At 39.4% G+C, this 23,790-nt stretch overlaps 1 protein-coding gene across 9 annotated transcripts in view; it reads right to left on the reverse strand.

The window, feature by feature from the left end:
- Rdl (Resistant to dieldrin) overlaps nucleotides 1-23,790 on the reverse strand; it is a 230,395-nt gene that overhangs the window by 61,260 nt on the left and 145,345 nt on the right. For 8 of the 9 annotated variants that reach the window (XM_076789516.1, XM_076789515.1, XM_076789513.1 and 5 more), the window contains exon 3: nucleotides 16,635-16,702. In XM_076789516.1, coding sequence (XP_076645631.1) covers nucleotides 16,635-16,702 — 68 coding nt within the window. Of the gene's footprint in view, nucleotides 1-9,442; nucleotides 9,511-16,634; nucleotides 16,703-23,790 lie in introns of all 9 variants that reach the window. The other variant, XM_076789518.1, reaches the window with a different exon arrangement.

Raw genomic sequence — 23,790 nt, forward strand, 5'->3', positions numbered from 1 at the left:
TCGCATTCTCCACAAGCAATACGTGTACACGAAGTTGTTTGTTATTAATTGGGGGATCCGCTAGTGGGCACAAGTGGTTTCTGACTCCAGCTCAAACAGCGACAATTATTAATTAAAGTGGGCTCGAAAGTATCTTCGTCGTTACGCGGCGCTGATGTCACCGTTGGACGAATGTTATCATGGCAGGGAAGCTTCGCCTCGTTTGGCGTGTCTCCAGCTGCAATGTTACGCTAGACATCTAATCTCTCGTGCCTATACATTTTTTAGTTTCATTCATTATTGTCAGTTCTTGTTCCCAATCTGCGCAGAAAGGCACATTCCACTGGGTATTCTATTTCCGAGCCGGTTAGTCTATTCTTATCGTCAATTGACATTAATATGCGATTGTAACTGAGCGGTTCGCCTATTCATTGCTACGGAATGCATTTTAGGTTAAACTTTACTTCAGAAAACCAGAAATTTTTAACTTTTTCTATATAATCCTGTACATTTTGGTGAGAAAATCCCGAAAATCCAAGTTTCAATCATAGGAGATCATTAGTTCAAAAGTTATGCGTGCATGAAGATATGCGATTTTTAACGTTTTTGACAGGTAAGGGCGCCGCCATGTTGGTACGTAGTGACCGTCGCGCGTTGCTTAACGAGCGGAGCCGCTAGATGGCAGCAGGAGCATGGCGAAAACGTATAGCACGGATATCTGAGAGGAAATATTTTATATTTTTAATATATCTGAATCGCTCGCGTGGCTGGGGGGCTCCGCCCTCAAGACCCCCCTAAAAACCTAACACGACCAACACCATATTTTGTACCTGAATTGTAATTGGATTTCCAAATGTTGAAATCCCCCTTAATTAGATAATCACAAGCATGCTCGTGCTGCCATCTATCGGCCCCGCCCGTTATGTGACGCGCCACGGTCACTACATACCAAGATGGTGGCCTCCTTGCCTGTCAAAAACACTGAAAATCGCATATCTTTACACACGCATAACTTTTAAACTAGTCATCTCCTAGGATTGAAACTCGGATTTTTCGCATTTTCTCGTCAAAATCTACGGGATTACATAAAAAAAATTTAAAAATTTCTGGTTTCCTGAGGTAAAATTAAGCCCTTTTCTATATTTTTAAAGTTATCAAGATGTTTAACAAGTAATAGTTTCAAAGAAGAGTAGGACGTCGCTGGAATTGTTCCACTGTTTTCTTTTGTAATTGCTAGTAGACGTATATTTCTTTAATCGATTATTCATTTCTGTTCTCTATCAGGTTCCATAAAAAGTAGCTGATTATTCAGTAATAACTGCAAGGCTTTTAACACTAAACCTACCACGGCTGGTCGAATTGACCTTTTCAAACTTCTGCGTACAATTTCGTACATACAACATTATCACATCGCTACTTATCTTTACGACTTTTCTTAACGTATGTACACAATGTACTTTTCAGTATTTATTTCTCGTTTAATTTTTTTGCAAGAAATATATGTAGTCTTGCCTACCTACCGTGGCCGGTCAGTTTGACCGCAAGAGATAATATGGTATTTACTCTTCTGAACTTAAACAATCAATATAAAAGAATGGCTATTCTCAATGTGGCATGGTCAACTCAAAATAAATGAGCCGCCTTATTGAATAAGACGCTATCAAGTTAGGCACGTGCCTTGTTGATAATACTGTTTCATGGAAAATACATCCAAACCGCAAATGTGGACGACACAGTATAATTTTGTAAATCGAGGAGACAGCATCGCAGTATCTTTTCTATAATTGAAATTATATAAAAATAAATTTGTATCGTCATTTTATGGAAGTTGTTCATCTACTAATTCATGCAGCAACAAATTGACTGTTATCTACGTTTAACTATATTAACAACAACTTTTTTTAAGGACCGGTAATTTTGACCGCACACGGTAAGAATAGGTATACAAGAAGTGTCGGTAGGTTTAGCGTTAAAGAATTCGAATGTTAAAGTTTATTCAAATTACTACTGGAGTTTATATTTGCATTGCTGGTCAATGCATTGGAAAATAATTGTAACTTCGCTTGTTGTAGTTATACTCACACTATAACTGATCTAGGTATCTATTTTCTATGTTATGGTGGCCATCACTACATGTAACTAAACTAATATTTATGAGACACATTCTACGTGCACATTACACGTGATATACGTGTCTGCATTTAATTTTATTTTTTAATTACCTTGAAGTACGAGATTCACGTTTCCCAAAGCTTAATCAGATTAGTTCGATCACATTAACGTCTAATAACGATATATCGTCGAGTAAGTATCAGACGCGACGTGAAATCACTTGTTTCGTGAACGAGATACAAAATGATGCTGCGGATGACGTTGGCGTATTATATTTAACCCTTTTACAGTCTCCGATGAGATATATGAAGGCGATTTTTTCCGGTTCGATTTTAGAAACGAGATGTCTCGTGGCCTCTCTTTATTTAATCATTTGATGGATATGTAACGAAATTATCAAGTTCATACAAATCTTACGTCAGAAGTTTTGTATGAAAAGAAATTAGGAGACTAGGGATCACTGCTCTTTTTCTTTTTCAGTATTACACATATTTTTTCTTTGCTTCATTTAGAGTATAATTAATCCTCCAAATGATAAAGTATTATTTTTATAACCATAGAAGCAACATTTCAGTAGCAGACAAAGAAAAAGGATCAGTAGATCCAGTGCACCAAATAATTATTTGTACATTCAGTATTTTCTGTAATATAATATTATGTACAAATATAGCACTTTTACAGGTATAGTCTAAATCTTTTAACCCTCGGACTCCTGTGTGTCTAAGGCCTATGCCGGAGTCATTTTTGACTCACGCCGATATTTTATTACAGTTTTCTTTCGATATAAGGTGATGGCTCAGGACCGGATTTCGTCGTATTTCGGATGAAGAAGAGGAAGAGGGGGATAGCGGTTCTCCTATTTCGAAATAGAAAGTGTTGTCTTATATCGGAATAAAATTGTATATATTAATGGGTCACGAATGATTCCGGCATAGCACACGGAGGATTAATACTTCATTACACTTAAAAGCAATATGCTCGGTCAGAATCGTTAACGTCATTATGCAAATGTAATACAAATAAAGAATTTTTCGATGAAAAAGGATTTAAAGATTGACAATTGGTATAGTTCCCTGTTACAATAAAAATAACAAAGACCCAATTTGTAAATGCTAGAGAACCATCCGATTATACTTTGTCATTGACTGCAAGGGATGGTGATGTTCAAATTATGAAGTATACATTGTTTATTGAAATATACTGTTTCGTGTAGATAAATTCATTCTAGTCATGTAAATTATCCATTAATTTTCTCCCGACTGGTTTAATGTAGACACCAGCAGATAATAACATATCTTTCATGATCTTGGATAATAACATTCTCCCTAGACAATGGTCCGCTATCAGCAGCTAGATCTTTATCACTTACAAACAATCTATTGTTGCTTTCCTTATTACACTTCTACCGACCATTAATATTAAAACATTAATTTAACAACTTATTCCCATTACTTTCGCACGAGAGATTTTCACGTTTCCAACAGAGCATATATCTTTCATCCGCAACGAAATATTAGAAAGCATAGAGTGTACCAACGCACTATTTCACGGTCACAGTTCATTTGAGAATGTACGAATATATTTCCAATCGACTGCATCCCATTCAGCAGAGTGCCTAAAGAAAGGTAGCGAGAAACCCGTCTGAAAATTGAAGGAAATAAAAATCGTTTCGCGACGTATCTCGTCCAGGACTGCGAAAGGGTTAAGAGAGCGCTTTGCAGCGGTATCTTAGCGAGAAGCGTCCGCCTAACTATAGCCTAGAGAACACGTTAACGAAACTGTGTTACAGAGAAGCGTTTCAAAGCAGAAGCCAGCTGTTAAGCGAATGGAAACTGAAAAACAATGAGACAGAGAGATAAAACAAAAGACAGACTGCGAGAGAGAGAGAGAGAGAGAGAGAGAGAGAAAGAATGAAAGTGAGTGAATAAGTAGAAAGAAAAGGAAAACAACGCAGTCTGACCAATGACGGAAGGCGAAAAAGGCTCGTACGAGGACGCGTTCCGGCCCAACAAATTGCATTGTGCTGTGTTTGCGCCTCGACGAGTGACTAGTATCCGTGTGTACGCGTGCCCATATCTCGCGACACAGCGTGGATTTTCATGTGCACACGATTACACAAGCCCACCTACGCACACGCATTCGCTCTCATCCGCGCGATTTGCACGCATACACTTTACACGAACACGCGCGCACACACAGACACGCACACACGCACGCACGCACACATACAGATAAAAAGGTAATACTCCAATGTGTACGGCGTAATAGTGATTTATAGCGACCAGAAGCGTACTGCACACACTGACAATGATACAGCTCATATAGGTGTCGTATTTATACCTATGATATAAGAAGTATATATATAATAAGTATATATATATATATATCTAAAAACAATGTATATTTTGCATGAATCTTGACTGTAGTCGCAACGTCGCACGAGCTATAGTACTCTCTGTTTTCTAATGCGATCGTCGGCTGGCCAGAGGGAAAGTAAGGATGTATGCCGGATTATCACGGTTTTCTTTGCTCGTCGAATTGTATTTTTTTTTTTTCATGGTTTTTGTCTCTTTTGCCACTGTTCGCTTTTCTTTGATCTTTGTCGTTCGTTTACTCGAGACGTCGTCCGTTTGATAAATCGTGACGTCCAGAATCTACGGTGGGAGAACGATGGAAAGGATCAAAAAGGAAAGAGAGAGAGAGAGAGAGAGAGAGAATGAGTGAGTGAGAGAGAGAGAGAGCGAGAGAGAAGAAGAGAGACATATAGCTAGGAGCCTGCAGCGTCTCGCGAGATTCTTCGCCGATGCGTGGCCGCTGTCTCCGGTGGGGAAACATGAAAGGAGTCGGGCAAATTGATGGGGAAAAATTGGCTCTTGTTTGCATCGTGGTACTGGTTTCTGTTGCATCACGGTACACAAGTTTCGACTCGTCCGGCAACGGAACTGGCGACAGGTATAGGGGAATGGGGCCGTGAAGACACAGGAAGGTGGGAGAGAGAAGAGAAGGACATATCGTGGAGGCTCGCCAACGGATATAAAAATCGCGAGTCACGTCCCAGGTGACAGTGTCGACTTGATTTGGTTTCCGCACAGGGCTCAACACCTGGGGTCCAGTCTCGTACATTCAGCTCCAAACTCGCTCTCTGGATCTCGATTCGAACGCCATGCTCCTTTTCTCCGACGTTCACTGCGCGCAGGAACACGGGGGCCCGGGAGTTCCCTTCGAGTGTCACGACAAATTTCCATATTCACTTTCGTTCGGAGTAACTCCTTCCCATTTTTACTGTCTCGAATCACCGTTCAGAATTTCGAAAATCACCGACGCGACGCGGCCCGCGACTAGGAGCGTCGATCCTCGGGCGATTCGCTAGGACGTTTCTCGATCGATAAAGATCGGTCCAGGCGATCCATCGCGCGTCGGTTTGAAACTGATTGCAGACACCGGAACAGATACCTTTGAACACTACAGAAGTATACGCAATACACAGTACGCCATATAATTACGCTATATACGTATCTTAAATATTGAGAAAAAACATATATATATACGTATATACAGGGTGTGCTGAATTTAAACGGCCAAACTGCTACGGCTTGATCTACGCATAAAAAGGAGAAAAAATGTTATATAAAGTTTGTCAGTAAACGCTTTGTTGCAGAGTTAAAAACAAATAAATATTGAACGTATGAAACGGGCAACAATTCATGCTTCATTAAATCACATCTGTGTGGTAATAGTTACCATGTCGTGCATAAATAGTTATAAAATAATATACATATAATAAAAAATGATTACCAATTACATCTTACGACTTTTACCACACAGATGTGCTCTAATGAAACATGCTTAGTTGCCCGTTTTATACATATTTATTTGTTTTTAACTCAAAGCGTATCCTGACAAGCCTTATATAACATTTTTTTTCTTCTTTTTAAAGATTAAACCTTAGATTAAACCTTAGCAGTTTGGCCGTTTAAGTTCGGGATACCTTATATACACATATTTGTGTACAGTGGGTGAAAAATGTCTCCGCACATACTTTGAAAAGGAATAACTTATTTGAAATGAACTTAAACGACTTGGGATTTTTTTTTGAAAGGTTAGACAAATTTGTTTATTAGCCGAAACGTATACAAATTTAAAAAAACTATTGCATTTGGTCGGAATTCTGCAGGAAATGATAAAGGCTGGTTTTTATAATTCTTTTGTCTGTGCATTTAATGAAAATTTGGAGGTTTCATTGAAATCCGTTGATGCGCAAACAAAGTGACAGATACTGACAAGGAACACTATTCAATTGATGATAAAATTGCATAAATTTTATAGGTTTCATAATGTGTTTCGAAAATGCAAGTACACCCTCTACAGCTCCGTGTTACTTTCAAGTCATATACAAATATACAAATATTTTTTAGTATGATTTTATTTTTTACCATAATGTGGAGAAAGTACCTTGTGACTCTGTCGTAACCAAGAAAGTTATACAGTGTTAAGTCGTCATTTTTCCATTGGTATAATTTTTCATCGAGTAATAAAGTTTTATTTGTTAATATTTTAAATAAACATTATTCATTACCGATTGTAACTGTGAATCACGCATGATGCACGGAACAGTGAACGTTCTAACATATAATTTTATAACCTTTGTGGCATGCAGTTTCAATCTATGCAAAAGGAACTGTAATATTATGATCAATTAAGTAGTGTTCATGGTAAAAGTTTTTACAGTTATAGACCAAAAATCATGGAGAACTGCGTTATTCTAATTTTAACCGTTTATAACTCATGGCAACATCCCTCGATTTCGTTGAAATTTTCTGTAATATACTATATACAGGGTGTCCTCTAACTGGTGGCACAAGGAGGTGAATCCGCATGAAAAAATAAGTCGAAAAGAAAGAGTAATGTACTTTCATTTAAGGCTTGGTTTACGAGAAAAATGAGTTCGGAGGTTCGTTGGATTCGCGTGCTCTCGCATACGCGGGAAGTAGAATAGGTTGGTTATGATCAGACGCGCCAGACGATTGCTATCCAGTAGCACGCGTATTCGCTGCATTTTCAAACTCAATTTTCTCGAAAACGAGAGATCAAATGAGAAAACATTATTCTTTTTTCTCGACTTATTTTTTCATGTAGATTCACCTTCTTGCGGCTTACATCACCAGTTACATGATACCCTGTATTATAACTGACATAAAGGTACAAAACGTATTTCATTAAACATTCATTGCAGGCTCGGACAAACAGAGCCATCAAACTATATATTATCTTTTCGCAATTCCCACTAATTATAATTTTCTGAAAATATCTTTTCACACATCATGTAGTAAACAAATCCTTCTAATTTCCTGCAAAAACTCAAGTCGTTCGAAGTTCAGTTTAAAAAAAGCTACTCCATTTTAAAAGTATGGACATAGACAGTTCCCGACCAACTGCACACATACGTATGCGTTATATCGAGTATATAAGAAATATATATGTAGGTATATGTATATATGTATATATGTATATACACATATGTATATATGTATACCATACGTGAGGCTGTATACACGCTTATATACGTATACAACTATAGAAGTTACGGAGAATACGTGTACGTCTACGCGTATATATGCGTGCCTCCAGCGTATGTGCGGCCTGCGGTGCTCGAATCGCGATTCCACCATGGTTCGTCGCCACGTACGGTTTCGCAGTCGAATGTTCGTCTTGATGTATTGTAAACGGGAGGCGTCGTCGCTTGTAATTTTCGGAGATAGAGCCGATCGAGTACCAGGTTCGTACGATCGTGTCGCGTCGAGAGCCGAGTATGTTTGAAAGACACGCTCGGCTCACTTTTATTCTTCGGCTCGTAAATCCCTTCGACGCGATAAAACGAACCGCCGGAAAACAATATTGCGGGTGGGACAACCGTAAAAAGCGTTAGAACGGATTCCGGCACGGTCGAACGCACTTTTCGGTGGCCGCGTTCGACACCTCCCGTCGCTTTTTTGCGGTCCGTTTTCGTTTACCATCCTCCATCCCCCGGACACACGCGCGCACCCCTCTTTTGGCCGAACCACTGCCCCTCCCCGCGCACACGTGTGTCACCTTTACGTTGCCCGCGTCCCGTCGTCGCCGATTCGAGCACCACGGGTAGGGCCATGCAACAAGAACATCGCAAATCGAATTAAACGAGTCAACCATAAACCATAAACGAAGTGGACAAGAATATATCTTGCGAAGACTGTGGAACGTAGCAAGGTTCCCTTGTAACAGTTCAGCCAACCAAACAGCTGTGACGAGCTATAAAAACGTAGGTTAGTAGGCCATCCGTGTAGTGTACGTAGTGTGGTATGCTGGTATACGTGGCATCTGTACTTTCGTGTACATGTAACGCGCGTATGTAGATGCAAATTGTTATGGATGGGGGTGGTGTGTCTGTCTCCGTATACGACTGTACGTGTGTGAGCGTGTATATGCGCCAATATGCCCCTTGCTGCCAACATAAATATCGCGAGCCGCCTGTGTGTCCCTTGGTGCACATTTTTTTTTTTTTCGCACATAACGCCCGTCGAGAATTTCCTCGAGACTTCGAATCGCCGAACGAAATACTTCAATTTCGAGCGTTTCGCGACGTATTGTACGAACGAGCGAAGACGAGACGAGACGCGACGATACAAATCGTTCGAATACCTCTCCGGCGACGTAGTTACCGGTTCCCCGACGAATTCGGGCGAATTCCATCGGACTCGTTCCGAAGAACGAAATGGTAACTACATGAATATTCAGTCGAATATTTATTCGAGTTACGTGTTTGCGCGCGTGCGCGCGACCCACGTGAACGACAAGCCCCCCACCTCTCCCCGTGTTCGATCGAATGTTATTCTTTCGAATTTTGCGCGGACTCGTGAATATTCATCGGAAGTACCCACACGCAGGCTCGGATAATCGCGAAACAAACAATCGGAAACAAGCGGCATAGTGGGAGGATGAATCGGCGCGATCGGGATGGTTGATTCCTTTGCGATCCGACACGATTGATCCGTGTGATCGGTGTCGATCGATCGTAACGGCGCGCGATGATTCGATCCGCGTGAGACAGCACGAAAAATGAGAATGAGAAGAAGACAGGGAGAAAGAGAAAGAGAGCGAGAGAGAAAGAGAGAGACAGAGAGAGATATATATATATAGGGAGAAAGAAAGAGTGAGAATGTATTTCGCAGTGATTCTTTCTTCTGAAGAAAAAAAAACGGTGTGAAAGATTGGGTTTTCAGGGGTACCCGACGATGCGAAACGATCGCGGGGAAAATAAATGAGCGAACGGCTGTCGATTGTGAGTTCTGTATGAGTTTCAGAATGCAAACTGTACCATCAACACTTCGGACACGGAGCTGATGCTGAGGACATACATGGTGACGCCGACCTCCACTGGTGGACCTGCAATCAACAAAACCATCCGGCCTTGGTCGCTCTGATTACCCGCTAGTTTCTATGTTTCCGTACATGTGACAGATAGATTGTACGTAGACAGGAACCTTACGGTTCGTGACTCACCCCTGACTCACGGACAAATCTTGTACTGCAATCGAATGGCAACAGAAAGGAAAACAGTATTGGGCACCCTATTGTCTGCATTCGACGGCAAACGCGTTCGATCAAACCGCATTCGACAAACCTGACTGATCATTTTTGAAGCATTCTGTTTGGCTAGATTGTCAACGAAAACACGAAAGTCAGGGGTAAAATGCAAGCGTACAAGTCGAAGAGAGCTCGCACCCTGCACGGAACCAAATCAACAGCACTCGTCGGCCACGTTGCTTTCCGAGCTAGAAGAATTATCCATACTTGATTCGTTACGTATATATTCTTAACTATTACATATATATATTTTTTGTATATATATATGTATGTATGTATGTGTATGTTTGCACCCATCTCAGTCACGTAACAAGGTGACTTTACCTTAATCAACTACCGTTTTTTCTTTCATTTTCTTTCGTACCACACATTTCTTCGTATACTTTTCCTTTCACAATGACTTCCGGTTTCTCGTTCACCAGTCGAGCACCGTGTGTTCATTCTAATTCGGCGTTACGCTAGCTAGACCCGTGTCTCTACGCGTGTATGCGTCACGGGACATTCAAACTCGTGTACCGTTTAACATTTTACGATTCCCCGATCGGATCCCTATCGTTCACTGTTACCTGTGCTCATCTCCCTGATCGGCGTTCCGGTTCTCGTCTATTATCGTTCACAATCTGATTTCGCAATCGTTATCTCGGATCTAACACCGTGATACGGTAACACGCTGACTCTCTCGAGAGAAACACATCGATAAATTTGCTGTCATTGTCACTGCGATCGTCGATTCCGGGCGAACGTTATCACGGACTTTCGGCAGCAATCGGATTCGCTGACCGAAAGTACTCGGACCACGGATCTGCTTGTCTTTATCTTTTTTGCATGATTTCGAACGATGTATTTCGGACACGGGGTCTTCTCTCGTGTTCGAACAAAACTAACGTGTGATACGTGCGGTGTCAGACATAGGGGGTTCGGGGGGGGTGGAGGGGTGGTTCGTGGAGGTGATAAGGGGTAGTGTGGTCGTGGTTGGTGATAGTGACGGTGGGCGCGGGTCTTGGGGTGTAGGGGGGGGGGGCAAGGTCGACAGGGGGTTTTTCGGTCGGAATAAAATATAGAATAATAATAATTGTAAGTGGTGGCAGGCGGGCAGCCCATCTCAGCAACCGCGGCATAGCAGCTAGCGTCTAAAAATGGTCTAACGGGACGGTCGTGCGTATGTTAATATATCCAAAATTGAACAAGATACTATTGTTCTACTACAGAGGAAATAAAAGTGTTCGTTCGTTTCGTCGTTCCGGACAATAGAGCAAACCACGCTTCAGACAGCATAGGCTAATTAAAAGTAACAAGCAGGAGACAGTGAAGTATATATTATAAATATATATATATGTGTGTCTAGCGAAATATAATGTACATATATACATATATATTTATAAGATGAGATATTATATAAATATATAATATATGTATATATAAATATATATATAATATATATGTATATTCGTCTACACTCGGAAAAATGTAAGATCGAGAATGATTGGAGGCCGTTCAGAGAATAGTATCGTCGACGTGACGTAGAGATTTGGTTAGAAATTGAGTGAAATACAGAGAGAACGTGTGCCTTTCTAATAACTATGCGTGTACAGATACAAACCATCTGCCTACTATATGTATATGTACTACACACGGACCAGACGACTGTAGCGAGAATCTATGGAATTTGATCGTTTCTCATCGGTTCTGCTTCTTCTTCTCGGTTATTTTTTCTGAGTGTAGCCTACGAGTTTTTTTGTGAGCACTTTTATCGTTTCACACACGCGAAATAGTACTTTGTCCATTTTTGGTTTAGTGTTGTTCTGTTCGGAGTATCGTGTTGGCGGTTTCCGCGTGTTGTGTGCCGTTGTCATTCCCTGTTCCATGCACGCGCAACATTATTCTAACATTAAGACGAGCCTCTAACATTAACGTCAATACCATGGCGACTAGGCGAATATGAAGGAACGTATCACGTTGATCGGGGCCCCTAACCCGAGACAGATTTAACCCGTTACTTCGGTGTACTTTATACACGCTTTTCATGTCATTACTAGCAAGAATTGTAATTCTAGAACCAGGTCAGTATGAATCCGTAGATTCGCAAGTGTTATAATTTTCTTGTTGCGTTCTCCTTGTGAGAGATTCTTTGGCAGAACGATTCCAGGGGACCAATGCGACGAAGTACATACTTCCGAATCGACAAAATTTTCATCCGACGCCGCTGGATTAAATTATTTAGTACACGTTATCGTTCAAAGATATTTATCGCTTATGAAATTCATAGTAGTGTGAGTAATCGAGCAAACTGAGTTATTTAGAAGTCATTTGTCAGTTAGAAGAACAACGATCAATCTCTTAGCAATAGCATAAATTCCACGGTTCTGATGATAAAGAACAAGTTTTCATTTCATTATAATTAAACGACGGATGTTTGTGCAAATTCTCAAGTCCGTGAAATATCTGTGGAATTAAATGAAATGTTCATTCCGAGCATGGATTTTAAGAATTTGAATTTATATGAAATCTTAATGAACTTTGCGATTTGTTGTTTCGTTTAACCTTTTGCGAACTGTAATTATTTAAAATTACACGGTCTAGAAACACTGTTGTAATTGAATTCATCCCTACGTCGAGAATGCTCGTCGATATCAGGTATTTTTACGAAAATACTGTTGAACAGAGTTGAAAACATTTTTGTTCTTATTTTTACTTATAGAATATGCTAATAAAGCTTGGTGGAGAAGAACTGGGGCACACTGCACAAATGAAAATACTAATTTTCTTCTTCTTCTAAGAAATCATCGGAGACAAAGAAGCTCCAATCATTGCAACCGCGAAGAAAATTCTACTCGGTGGTACAATAGGCTGAATCACCCCTGTATACAGTATTTTCTCGATATACAGTAAGGAGCAAAACTTATTACACACTATTTGAAACAGCATAACGTTTTAAAAATTAGATCAAATGACTTGAATGTTATTGAGAGGTTAGAAGGATTAGTTTATTAGTCGAGGTGTAAACAAATTTTTCAAAAAAATTTGGATTGGTCGGAATCCCAAAAGAAATAGTAAAAGTTGGTTTTTTCAGCTTTTTTATCTGAGCCTGTATTGAAAATTTAAAGAACGTGTTTGATTCGCTCGAATAAATTATATCCATGCTGAAAATTTCACCGATATTGGTTAATTCGTTTACGAGTTATAAACGATTAAAAGTGCGATTTTAAGTCGAAAATCGTGAAAAATAGCAATTTTCCCACTTTTAAGCGTTTATAACTCGTAAACGAATTAACCAATATCATCAAATCAAACACGTTCTTTAAATTTTCAATACAGGCTCAGATAAAAAAGCTGAAAAAACCAACTTTTACTATTTCTTTTGCGATTCTGACCAATTGAAATTTTTTTCAAAAATTTTTGACACCTCGTCTAATAATACGAGTCGGGTATGTCGGTCAGAGATCAGGAGACCACTACTAATCCAATAACAAAACTTCCTTGTTTCATAATTTTTTTATGGGACTTTCACCAACATATTCGTGGCATTTCTGTAATTAAAATGATATCGAATATATCATTGCGATTATATTTACTTGTTTAATGAACGATGAAACGTTCGGGAAATATGACAGACTGGAGTGAGCTCAGGCCGTTAAATAAAAATTTAAACTTTTTTATTATTAATTATTCTATTATGAGACTTCCACCAATATATTTGTGGAATTTTTCTGATTAAAATGACACCAAACACGATATCATTCGGATCATATTTACACTAATTTTCCGTTAATATAATTGTAATGCGAAGTAACTTTTATCCTTCGTTACACAAGTAAATATCATCGGAATTATATCATATTTGGTATCATTTTCATTAGAAAAATGTCACGAATATGTTGGCGAGAGTCCTGTCACGAAATAATGAAAATTAAAGAAGTTTTGTTCTTGGATTAGTATTGGTCTCACACCGATACACCCGACCCGTATTATGTTTACACTCCTCGGGGACCGAGGCCACTCGAGCTTCCCTGTCCTTTTCTACTCTCGGCAGTGTATCAAAGAATAGTATCTTCTAGCTGATGTATGTCCCTGGGTAGACCCGTGTTGTGGACATATATTGAGAAAACACTGTATTGTACGTAACACTCTGGCCAAAGTGTAATAACTTTTGAAAGATTTGTTAGGATCGGACTGGCGCACGGACGTCGTTCCTGAAGGGTTAATGGGAAAGAATGCTCACGGATAAGTCGCGTTAACCCCCGCGGGGCAAAATAGCGGGGGCGACGAGGACGCGCGGGCAGTCGAGTTCGACGTCGATTAGTCCACTCGAATTGAAACGCGGCGGCCGATGAAAATTTGGTCGATTTAAGAGCATCGATCGACGCCCCGTTGCAGATTTGTGCCAAGAAATTGGACACTGAGCCGAGCCGGGGCGGAGGGCGGATGGAAGGGCTGCTCGAAGAGCGGCGCGGCGGTCCGATCGTAATCGTGTTACGCGATTGTCGCGGTTCCAGGCGTTCTCGCGAAACGAAGAGCAGATCAAAGGAGCACACAGCTCGGGGCGATGCGGTTCTGTGCACGGCAACCGAACTAATTTCATCGAGGAAGCGGCAATCGGCCCTCGACACGTACGATCGAGCGACGAACAGCCCCGGGACAAGTCCTCCTTTTCCCTCCTCGATCGAACCAGATTAAACCTGTGAATTTCCTGTGGTCGGGCTGCAATTAATCGATTATCTTCCGCGCGCCACGAACCCATCTATCCTGCCCCGAGCATTGTTGCGCAATCGGTCCACTACCAAAAGTAATTCGCAAAAATCCTGTTCAATCTATACTGTCCGTATGCGCGATTTCTTCTGTCGAAGATTCGTGGCGGCTGAAACCGAAACATAATCGTTGCGCGAGTCGCCGAGGAACGTCGACGTTCAGTTCATTTCGTTCGTCTTGCACTCGCACGATTGTACATACTCCTTCCGATCTCAAACTTTACGTACAGCACAAAATTTGATAAGTATTCCGTAGGTATTTTTCAGCGATCATCGATGGTGCATGAAGGCAGCTTTCGAAACTATGAACTCGATCGTACATTTTGGAAATTAATAATCGCATAGAAAACTCCGAGTTTCTGGTGCTCGTTCATGCGAATAGTTTGAAAAGCGAATTAGAATACAACATTCCTAGCATATTTCGTTCAATGTTCGTTCAACGAACCACGAACTAATATCTAAAATACAAATAGATCGAAGTGCTCAATAGCAACGAAAGATTTATAATTTTTCAATGAATTTGTATATGAGTATCGAAATCTGAACATTTCGTTGAATAATTTCGCCCAGGAAATTTGTAAAAGTATTACATATTACATACACAGGCTCGCGAAACAATTCGACCGCCCTTTAAAACAGTATAACTTTTTTTAAGTTGGACCAAACGACTTAAACGACGAATTGTAAGAGCAAATAAAAAAGGCTCTTTCCAAAATTTTTTTATTTGATCCTGTAATGAAAATTTAAAATATAGGTTTGGTAGATCTATGTTAGTTATACAGATGTTGAAGATTTCATTGAAATCGATTAATATACACACGAGCTACAAATAGTCAAAAGTGGTGAAAATCGTAATTTTTCACGACTTCTGATCAGTTTCTGCTCAAAATCCACAGACTCTGACATCTTTCGATCCGAGCCGTTTTCATCTGCGTCAACCGATTTCGATGAAATTTTCAATATGCGTATAGCTAACATAGCTCTGCAAAACGCGTATTTTAAATTTTCATCACAGGCCCACATAAAAAAGTTTTGGAATGTGTCTTTTTTATTTGCCCTTATAATTCCTAGCAATTGCAATTTTTTCAAAATCTTGTTCACACGTCATTCGGTACACCAATTCTTCTAATTGCTCAACAAAAGTCAGGTTGTTTGGACCAATTCAAAAAAAGTTATACTGTGTTAAAGGGCGTTCGAATACTTTCGAGAGCCAGTGTATATTCTTATACGAATTCATTTGCAAAACTGTTTGTATGAATTAGCATTCGAAAGACAAAGGATACAGTCTCGCAAGCAATTTCATCGCGATTAAAAGTTTCCGGAAGTACAGTTTGCCGACGTTCCAGCTGCTTCCATTATCCGAATACGAACGACGGTCGTTAAAAAAGTCTACTTTATATTTATCGAAGCTTCCTGTTATACGGAAGGATGATAGAAATCGGAGGAGGTCACTTGAGTAACAGCCCTCGTTAGTTACCTTCCGATGTTCCATTGGAGAAAATGCGTATCGTGCATGTCGCCGTGCAATCGTCAATGGAAGATAGAAGTTCGGATCAGAACGGTGCGCCCGTGTGAGCGGACAGACTGAATTAAATGAACCGAGTGCGCGCGCGTGTTTAGCGATCTCTTCAAAGCTCCGGTTCCGCGACGTTTCTAAGGAAGGGGGCTGGTTCGTTCGCTGAGGTTGGTTGAAAAATATCGGAGAAGTAGCAATCTCCAATCTTTCACGAATATTATGCTACCGGAATGGGATATCAAAGAGGGCTAGGGGAACTGTAGCGCGTTCCTGTGCGCGTGCATGCATCATCTGGTGTAAGTAAGCGCGTAGCCGTTGTGTTCGTATCTGTTGTGTATATTCTCTGTTACATATTGAAACGGGTATATTATCTGTTGTGTGTGTGCGAGCACGCGCGCATATGTATCCATGTATATAATATATAATATAAATGTATGTGTATGTACGTGTGTGGATGTCTGTGTGTGTGAGCGTCGTGTTGGTATGTACATGAGATCAGTGGATATAACGATTGACGGCAATCGTTTTGATCAAAATACACGGGCACTAAGAAGTGGTTGCTCGGGCAAAGGGGTGAAGGATGTTTTAAGTAGAACGATCGGAATGATTTAGTAAAATTGATTTTCAGCGTTTAATGACTGAGTAAGACCTAGAGGTAGTACCATTTTCACTTCGGATAGCGAGCTGATACTCAAGACGTACATGGTGACGCCGACCTCGACAGGAGGACCTGAAATCGAAGGTTAGTCAGACTGAGTCGGCCGTTTCCGGCCGCGGATAAGTTACACGATGGGGTGACTATGGCTTTTTTTGTTCACTGATCGTTAAATTACTCTCATTCTCATTACTTTCGAAATACATAGTACTTTTTTTTTGGCATTTATTCTGGTTTTATCTTTTTTTCTCGTGAATTTAGTGTGAGCGTGGAATGTCATGGTATTTTTTTTCAAGTGGTATCGCTACGTCGGATGGATCGCTGAAAATGGTAATTAGTCTCGATTAGAGGGACTATCATTTATCATTTTTGCTTTTTCTTTCTTTCGGAACGTGTGCTTGGTCGTTGCTACGGTTACGAGGCTACGTTGGAGTAGTTATTTCAGTGCTGTAACGTTGATCGTTGCGTGAATCTCTTTGTTTTTACGTGGCTATCGTAAAGAACGCTTTAACGGTGCATTACATGGCCGAATCTGTATCGTGGTCGCTTAATTATAACAGTTTTGCTGAAGCAATGCTAGCCTTAGGCGCAGGTTCCTGAGAGATTGTACCCAAAACAGTTCGATATCATTTTAAGAGTATGCGGCTATTTACGGAATCAGCAGATTGCGAATATTTCTGCGAATTTACGTTTTACCCCCCCCCCCCCCCCCCGCCATTATTTTTACTTTTCTTAATATGGCTTTAAGAATAATATACTAAAGAAAAAGAACTTTAAAATTGTCTACTTTATTTGTTCTTATTTGGTTTACAAGAAGAACAATCAGAGTTTAATATAGCTTAATTTTCATCGTATTCATTGTCCACTAGAGTCACTAGTGCCTATAAATTCATAGCATAGAAAGTGGAAAAATTTTTCATGTTACAAAATCCATCGATGTCTTCTAGCGAGATTAATTTGTTTAAACTTTTAAAACAACAACGCCCACCGTTTGTGGCCTGTGCTTAGAGATTGCAGCGGTTCTAGTTGTAAGACAACTTGCGGTATATCGATCAACACCCACGAAAAGTGGTGGCCCAGAGTCTCGCTCAATTAAATACAACAGATCGAATCGAGCAACTACATTCTAACCACAAAGAACACGTGTGCAGAAAGGAGAACTTTGTAGTAACAAAGTCGGTGAACTCTGATACAGGTACACCGAATCGAGCCGTGTAAATCCTTAACGAACATTGGAGCGTCGAGTTCGACTCTCAAGTTTTCGATGTAACTAACTGTTCAAGCAACTAAACATTTTCTTGTATACTGGAAATTTGAAGGATTCTTTTTTATCATTTGAAGAATTCGACAAGAAGTCTAGAAATTGTTTGTGCAAATGTTCAAATAAAGACAAAAGTTTGTTGTAAAGAATGTCTGATGAATGTCTCCTTTCTGCTTCGATACAAAACTATGGTCTCTGTGGAGCATAGATTGATGCATCTTCATTTATTGAGCAGTCTTTTTGATTATTGAAAAATTCTCTGCATTGATTGTTTCCTTTTTAATGCTTGTAATCAGCTGAAAATAATACAATTCAAATTCTTTAAATATTGTTTCGATTTTGCATTTGATCCAGTCATTTTTATCATAGATGTATAAAATTCGCAGTCTAATAATAATCCTTAGTTTCGTACAATTTTAAATTGGTATACTTCTAAACCAACCATTCTGTTTACATTCAAACTGATAAATTATAAAAATATCAACGATACACGTTTGTAAATACAAAAGCAAATTTTATATCGGATTCGCCGATTTTAAAATCTACGTTTTACCTTAGTTTAATGCATTTGATCCTTTTTTTTTAATTAGATATTTCTTTATAAATACTTGATTGATAATACAGTATTTTCACTGCCTTTCTGTACTACATTTAATGAAAACTGTATATTCACGAACATTTTGATCGCTTTGTATGGCAAAAAGTGTACGCAAGGTGTTGCAACAATAATGATAAAAGCAATCAACGTCTCACGCAAATATTAATCAGATAAAATAAATATTTGTTTGAGAAAACCGATACTGAAAATTTATCTAATTTTTTCGCATTCGATTTATAATCCCCCGGAAAACAGGTTATTGAACAAATAGGTTATTTAAATATGTGCTCAACGCTCGACGAATATTTAAATTCAATTTTCCCTAAAATAAAGCTGCCTGCCTGAATCTGAAGCCTGATGCTTCAGATTGAAATTAAAATATCCTCCTACCGTTCAGTTTATACTTGTACACTGTCGGGCGAATTTCATCTAAAACGAGTCTTATGTTTTTAATCACATTTTTTGGAAGTATACACTACAGTCGAATTAAAAATACAATTTTTCCTTTTTTTCTTTTTGGTATCAACACTGACTTAATTTAATTTTTAAGACACTTGCGAGTATAAGAGCTTTATAAGAACAACTAACAGGATAAAAAATTTACGATCTGCTAAAAGTTATCCAGTTTTTCGAAATATTGTTTTCATTAATTAATGCTTTATATGTATAGTTTAACACGTCCACTGTCAGGATTTGTTTTTATGCTCATCTTCCTTATTAACTTTCCGTACGCTATGCCAGAGTTATTACGTGACCCGTCACGGTGGGGATAAGCTCGAGCGACCGTCAATATGTACAGTTTTATTCCGATATAAGACGACGCTTTTCATTTCGAAATAAGAAAATCGCTATCTCAATAGAAAAAAAAACTGTAGTAAAATATCGGTGGGGGTCAGAAATGACACCGGCATAGGTCTACAACTCGCATCCTTACGAAATATTAATATAATTTAGCAGAAGAAAGTCAAGAATTCTCTGAACAATTATTGTACTTTAGACTATAACTTTACGCTTACACAATATAGCGTATAAAATTCATTGCAATTTCATTAAAATTTCTTCTTCTACAATATTAAAATCACGGCAGTTTGGTTCTTTTTTTATTAATCTAATTATGTTTAATAAGTCTTTCATTCTCAGGCTTGATTTCTTGTTGTATTACGGTTTTTAAAAATTTGGAAAAATTCCGTCTATTATAGTCTTCAATTTAATGTACAAGCAGCCAAATTGTTTTAACCTATTTACAATGAAAATAAAAATTCGCTGGAAAATTACGAAGAAATTGACAGAAACTGTCTTTTAACACGTTGACTGCCATGTCACCCATATGTGGGTGACGGAATTATTTGTCCAGGTTTTAAAATGAATTTTTACGTTAATATATTCATTGTGCCTAATTTGATTAGGTTTTGTCAAATTCAAGAAAGTTGGAGGACTACTCAATATCATACATTTCATTTTTTTCAATTTTTACTTCATTAAATAACTTACTTTGATTTTATAGAATATTTGAGGTTTCTAGTTTGGCAGTCAAAGTGTTAACGTGTTAATTGCATCGTTATGACAGGAGCATAGGTACTCGTGGCCCATCCGCAAGGTGTTAATCGTTGTCGTTGTCGTTGCAACGGACACCGGCCGGAGTTTGTCAGATGGGGAAGAAATGTTGAACGGCCAAATGAGTTCGGGAAGGGAATGAGAAATAAGGCGAGAAATAGTGCGAGTGGTTCGGCTAAGAGAAAAGAAGAAGGAAGGAAGGAAGGAAAGGGCCACGGGCTGGCGTTCTCGCGATAAAGTTGACTCGTAAACAACGCCGCCTGCCAGGGGCATCGCGCGCCACGCCGCCGATATATCTTCATTTCCATTTCTGGAATGTTTTTAAAACCCTATAGCCGGCGAACGTCCCATATGGGACACATATTTCACAATGACGGCCCCGCGTACACGTTGCAAAACGCAACGAACGGACGTGGGGTATCGAGTTAATTGAAATGCGTTGGTATGACTTGCCTCCACCAGCCAATCGACCGTGAGAAAATGCCTCGGACAAAACAAAAAAAAGGGCGAGAGGCGAACGTTGCCCGAAACGAATTCGACGAAAAAAAAAAATTCATCGGAATTGCCATCGGCTCGGAGGAACCGTAATTTTTCAAATCGATGTTTGCACAACTTCCTGTTGTACCAATGAATTGTAGTAAGGTATGTTCGTGTACGCCAGCGAGTTTTTGTTGAGTTTACTTTATGGCACTTGAACTGATATATGCACTATTATACACTAATTGACGATATCAAATGATCCACCAAATGCGTCAATTAACAAATTCAATAACAAATACAACTTTTACATTTTAATTATTTTGTTCCTTTAGAAGGTAAAGTTCGTGTTTCTAAATGGCGTCGTTATTTCGCATCATAGATTAATTATCGATTTAACAGATCATCATAGAAGAACTAAGGTGTACTCGTACGTACGATATGATAACAATGTTGAATATTTTATGCACGAAGTTACTTTCATTATTAAAAGCTGTATTAAGACATTCTTAGCTAATAATGGTTAATTGTTGAAGTAATTAAATGTAGAATATTTTTGGGAATTCTAAAGTATTAATATAGATGGATCGTTTTTATTCCTTCTGTCTGGCTGCAGAATGTTCCTATTCCACTTGTCTAATCATCGGTCTGGCTGTTCTACTTGTTTGACTAGCGGGCGTACCTTTGCTGCATACGTGTTTGGCCATGGGTTTTCCCTATTCTATCTGTCCGAGCATAGGTAATCTCTGTTGTGTTTCCTTAACTACAAGCCACTCCTATTTCATTCGTCTGACCATAAGTACAACTCTACTGGAAAGTTTTATCGAGTTTTAAAAACGATGATCAACAGAAATTACATTTACCATTTCATTACTACTCTGTATATCTTTATATAAAATACAGATTTTTCTGCATCGATTCCAAGAAATAAGAACTATATAGATATTTATATCTTGTCTTATTAATTTTAAGAATTTACAGATAATTAGACTGCGGATTTTTATGCAAAATAAAAATGTTCATATGTATATGTGTTGTATAAGGTCTTATAATGAGTTAGAAGACAGTTTCCATTATACGAAATTTTAAACAATGGTGTACATACGTGTACCGTATATGCGTAATTAAAAAACAGCTAGTTCATCTAAACTATACTCTATTCTAGATAAATCCTTACGCCTCCTTGCCTCTCCATTCTCATCGATTGGTGGTTTTACGGACAACAGTGCACGGTGTCCTTGAACTATATTGAATTACGGTGTCGCCATCAATTGAATTGTTTACTCGCGAATATACGTATACGCGACACCGTTTGAAACGGGGACGGTGAACGCGCATCGGGTTTGCCCGTCACGTATATTGTCATTTTTACGTAGACATCGACCGCGGGGGAGAAAACGCGGCCTGGAAATCCTACGGTGCTCCAGAGAATATTTAATGAGTAGCCGTTAGTCCAAGAAGTCATGGAAACGCTGTTTATCCGCCGGATGTGGAGTATTCCCGTCGGGGCGCGTAATGTTCGAGTACTATCTAAATTTTAAATGTTTAAAACCCGACGGTGCACGGACCCTAGTAAATCCTCCGTCTCGGCTCTTCGAGGATCCTTGGCTCCACTGGCCGGACACATATCGGCAATTTGAATCAGGCGCCGCCAGGCCGATACGTTTAAAACCACCCCGGAGAAGAAGCGATAGCGCGTGCTAAAAATAAAAGAACCATCGAAGATCCCCTTCAGATTTATAGCCATTTTTGCCTGGACACGATCTATTAGAGGAACACCGCACAAGGTGTCACGTACACTGCTGTAGGTAACCTAGTAATTCTACGTGGACCCGAAGACCTTAAATATCTTGAGAAACTTCTTTTTCTTGAAATAATTCCTCTGTGAAACTTTTACCGACATGTTTCTGACATTATTCTGATTAAAAGGAGACCAAACATGACTTTCACATGACTTTTTCTGATTTATAAAAATTTTTAGCGATTTTGATCGTAATATCGAAGAAGATACAGAAATTATTGAATAATTCTCCATGAATGTGTCTTTGCAACCTTAATAATCGTGAATTAATAATTTGGACAGATTTGAACCTGATTTATTACAAATCATAGTTAATAACATTGTCGGTAGGTATATTTCTCCTTTCCAAGATACAGTAAAGTTTTGATCGAAGCCGAACAGAGCTACACGATCTTAGTCAGTTCGCCTATCCCCTCCACTGGGGGGCCGAGCAGTGTAAATTGTAAGCATGCCGCGTAATCCGATACCGGGTTGGGTGTATCGGTGTGAACCACTACTAATCCAATCACAAAACATCTATATTTTTCATTATTTTTTTATAGGACTTTCACCAACTTATTCGTGCCATTTTTCTGATTAAAATGATACTGAGCACGATATAATTTGAACTGCATTTGGTGGTTTTATTGACGGTATGTACGAGGGTGGTCTGAAAAGTTTCCGACCTCAACATGAAGATGGCAGTATTCGTCGACATAAGTACTGGAGCGTGTTTGTGCATGCTTTGACAGGTACTCACAAAAATTTCAGCCATTTCGGACGCTCAGTTATTGTTTAACAGTCGTTTGAGTAAGTTGCTGTGAGTGTTTTTGTGAAAATGGAAAAAGTCGAGTATCGAGCTGTGATTAAATATTTATTTTTGAAAGGCAACACGCCTACGCAAATCAAAGAAGAGTTAGACTCTGTATACGGGAAATCTGCACCATCATTTACCACCGTGAAGTTTTGGGCTGCTGAATTTAAACGTGGCCGTACCAGCTTGGGTGACGATGAACGTTCGGGACGCCCAAAAACTGCAACCAGTGACGATAACATCGCTAAAATTCAGCAAATGGTGCTAGACAACCGTCGAATTAAAGTTAGAGAGATAGAAGAGGCCATGAATATATCCAAAGAACGTGTTTGTCACATATTGAATGAAGATTTAGGCATGAGAAAGCTGCCTGCGCGTTGGGTGCCGCGTTTGCTCACGTTGGATCAGAAACGTGTTCAAATGAACATTTCTTTTGGCGCAATTTCGGTGCAATAAATCAGAGTTTTGGCGCCGGCTAATTACTGTTGATGAAACTTGGATACACCATTACACTCCCAAATCAAAAATGCAGTCAAAAAAGTGGACTGTTTATGGGGAATCAGCGCCAAAAAAGGCAAAGGCTGTTCCTTCAGCTGGGAAAGTGATGGCGACTGTTTTCTGGGACAGTCGTGGAGTTATCTTTATTGATTATCTTCGAAAAGGGAAAACCATTACAGGA

The sequence above is a fragment of the Halictus rubicundus genome, chromosome 6 (genome assembly GCF_050948215.1).
Source record: "Halictus rubicundus isolate RS-2024b chromosome 6, iyHalRubi1_principal, whole genome shotgun sequence".
Classification (NCBI taxonomy): domain Eukaryota; kingdom Metazoa; phylum Arthropoda; class Insecta; order Hymenoptera; family Halictidae; genus Halictus; species Halictus rubicundus.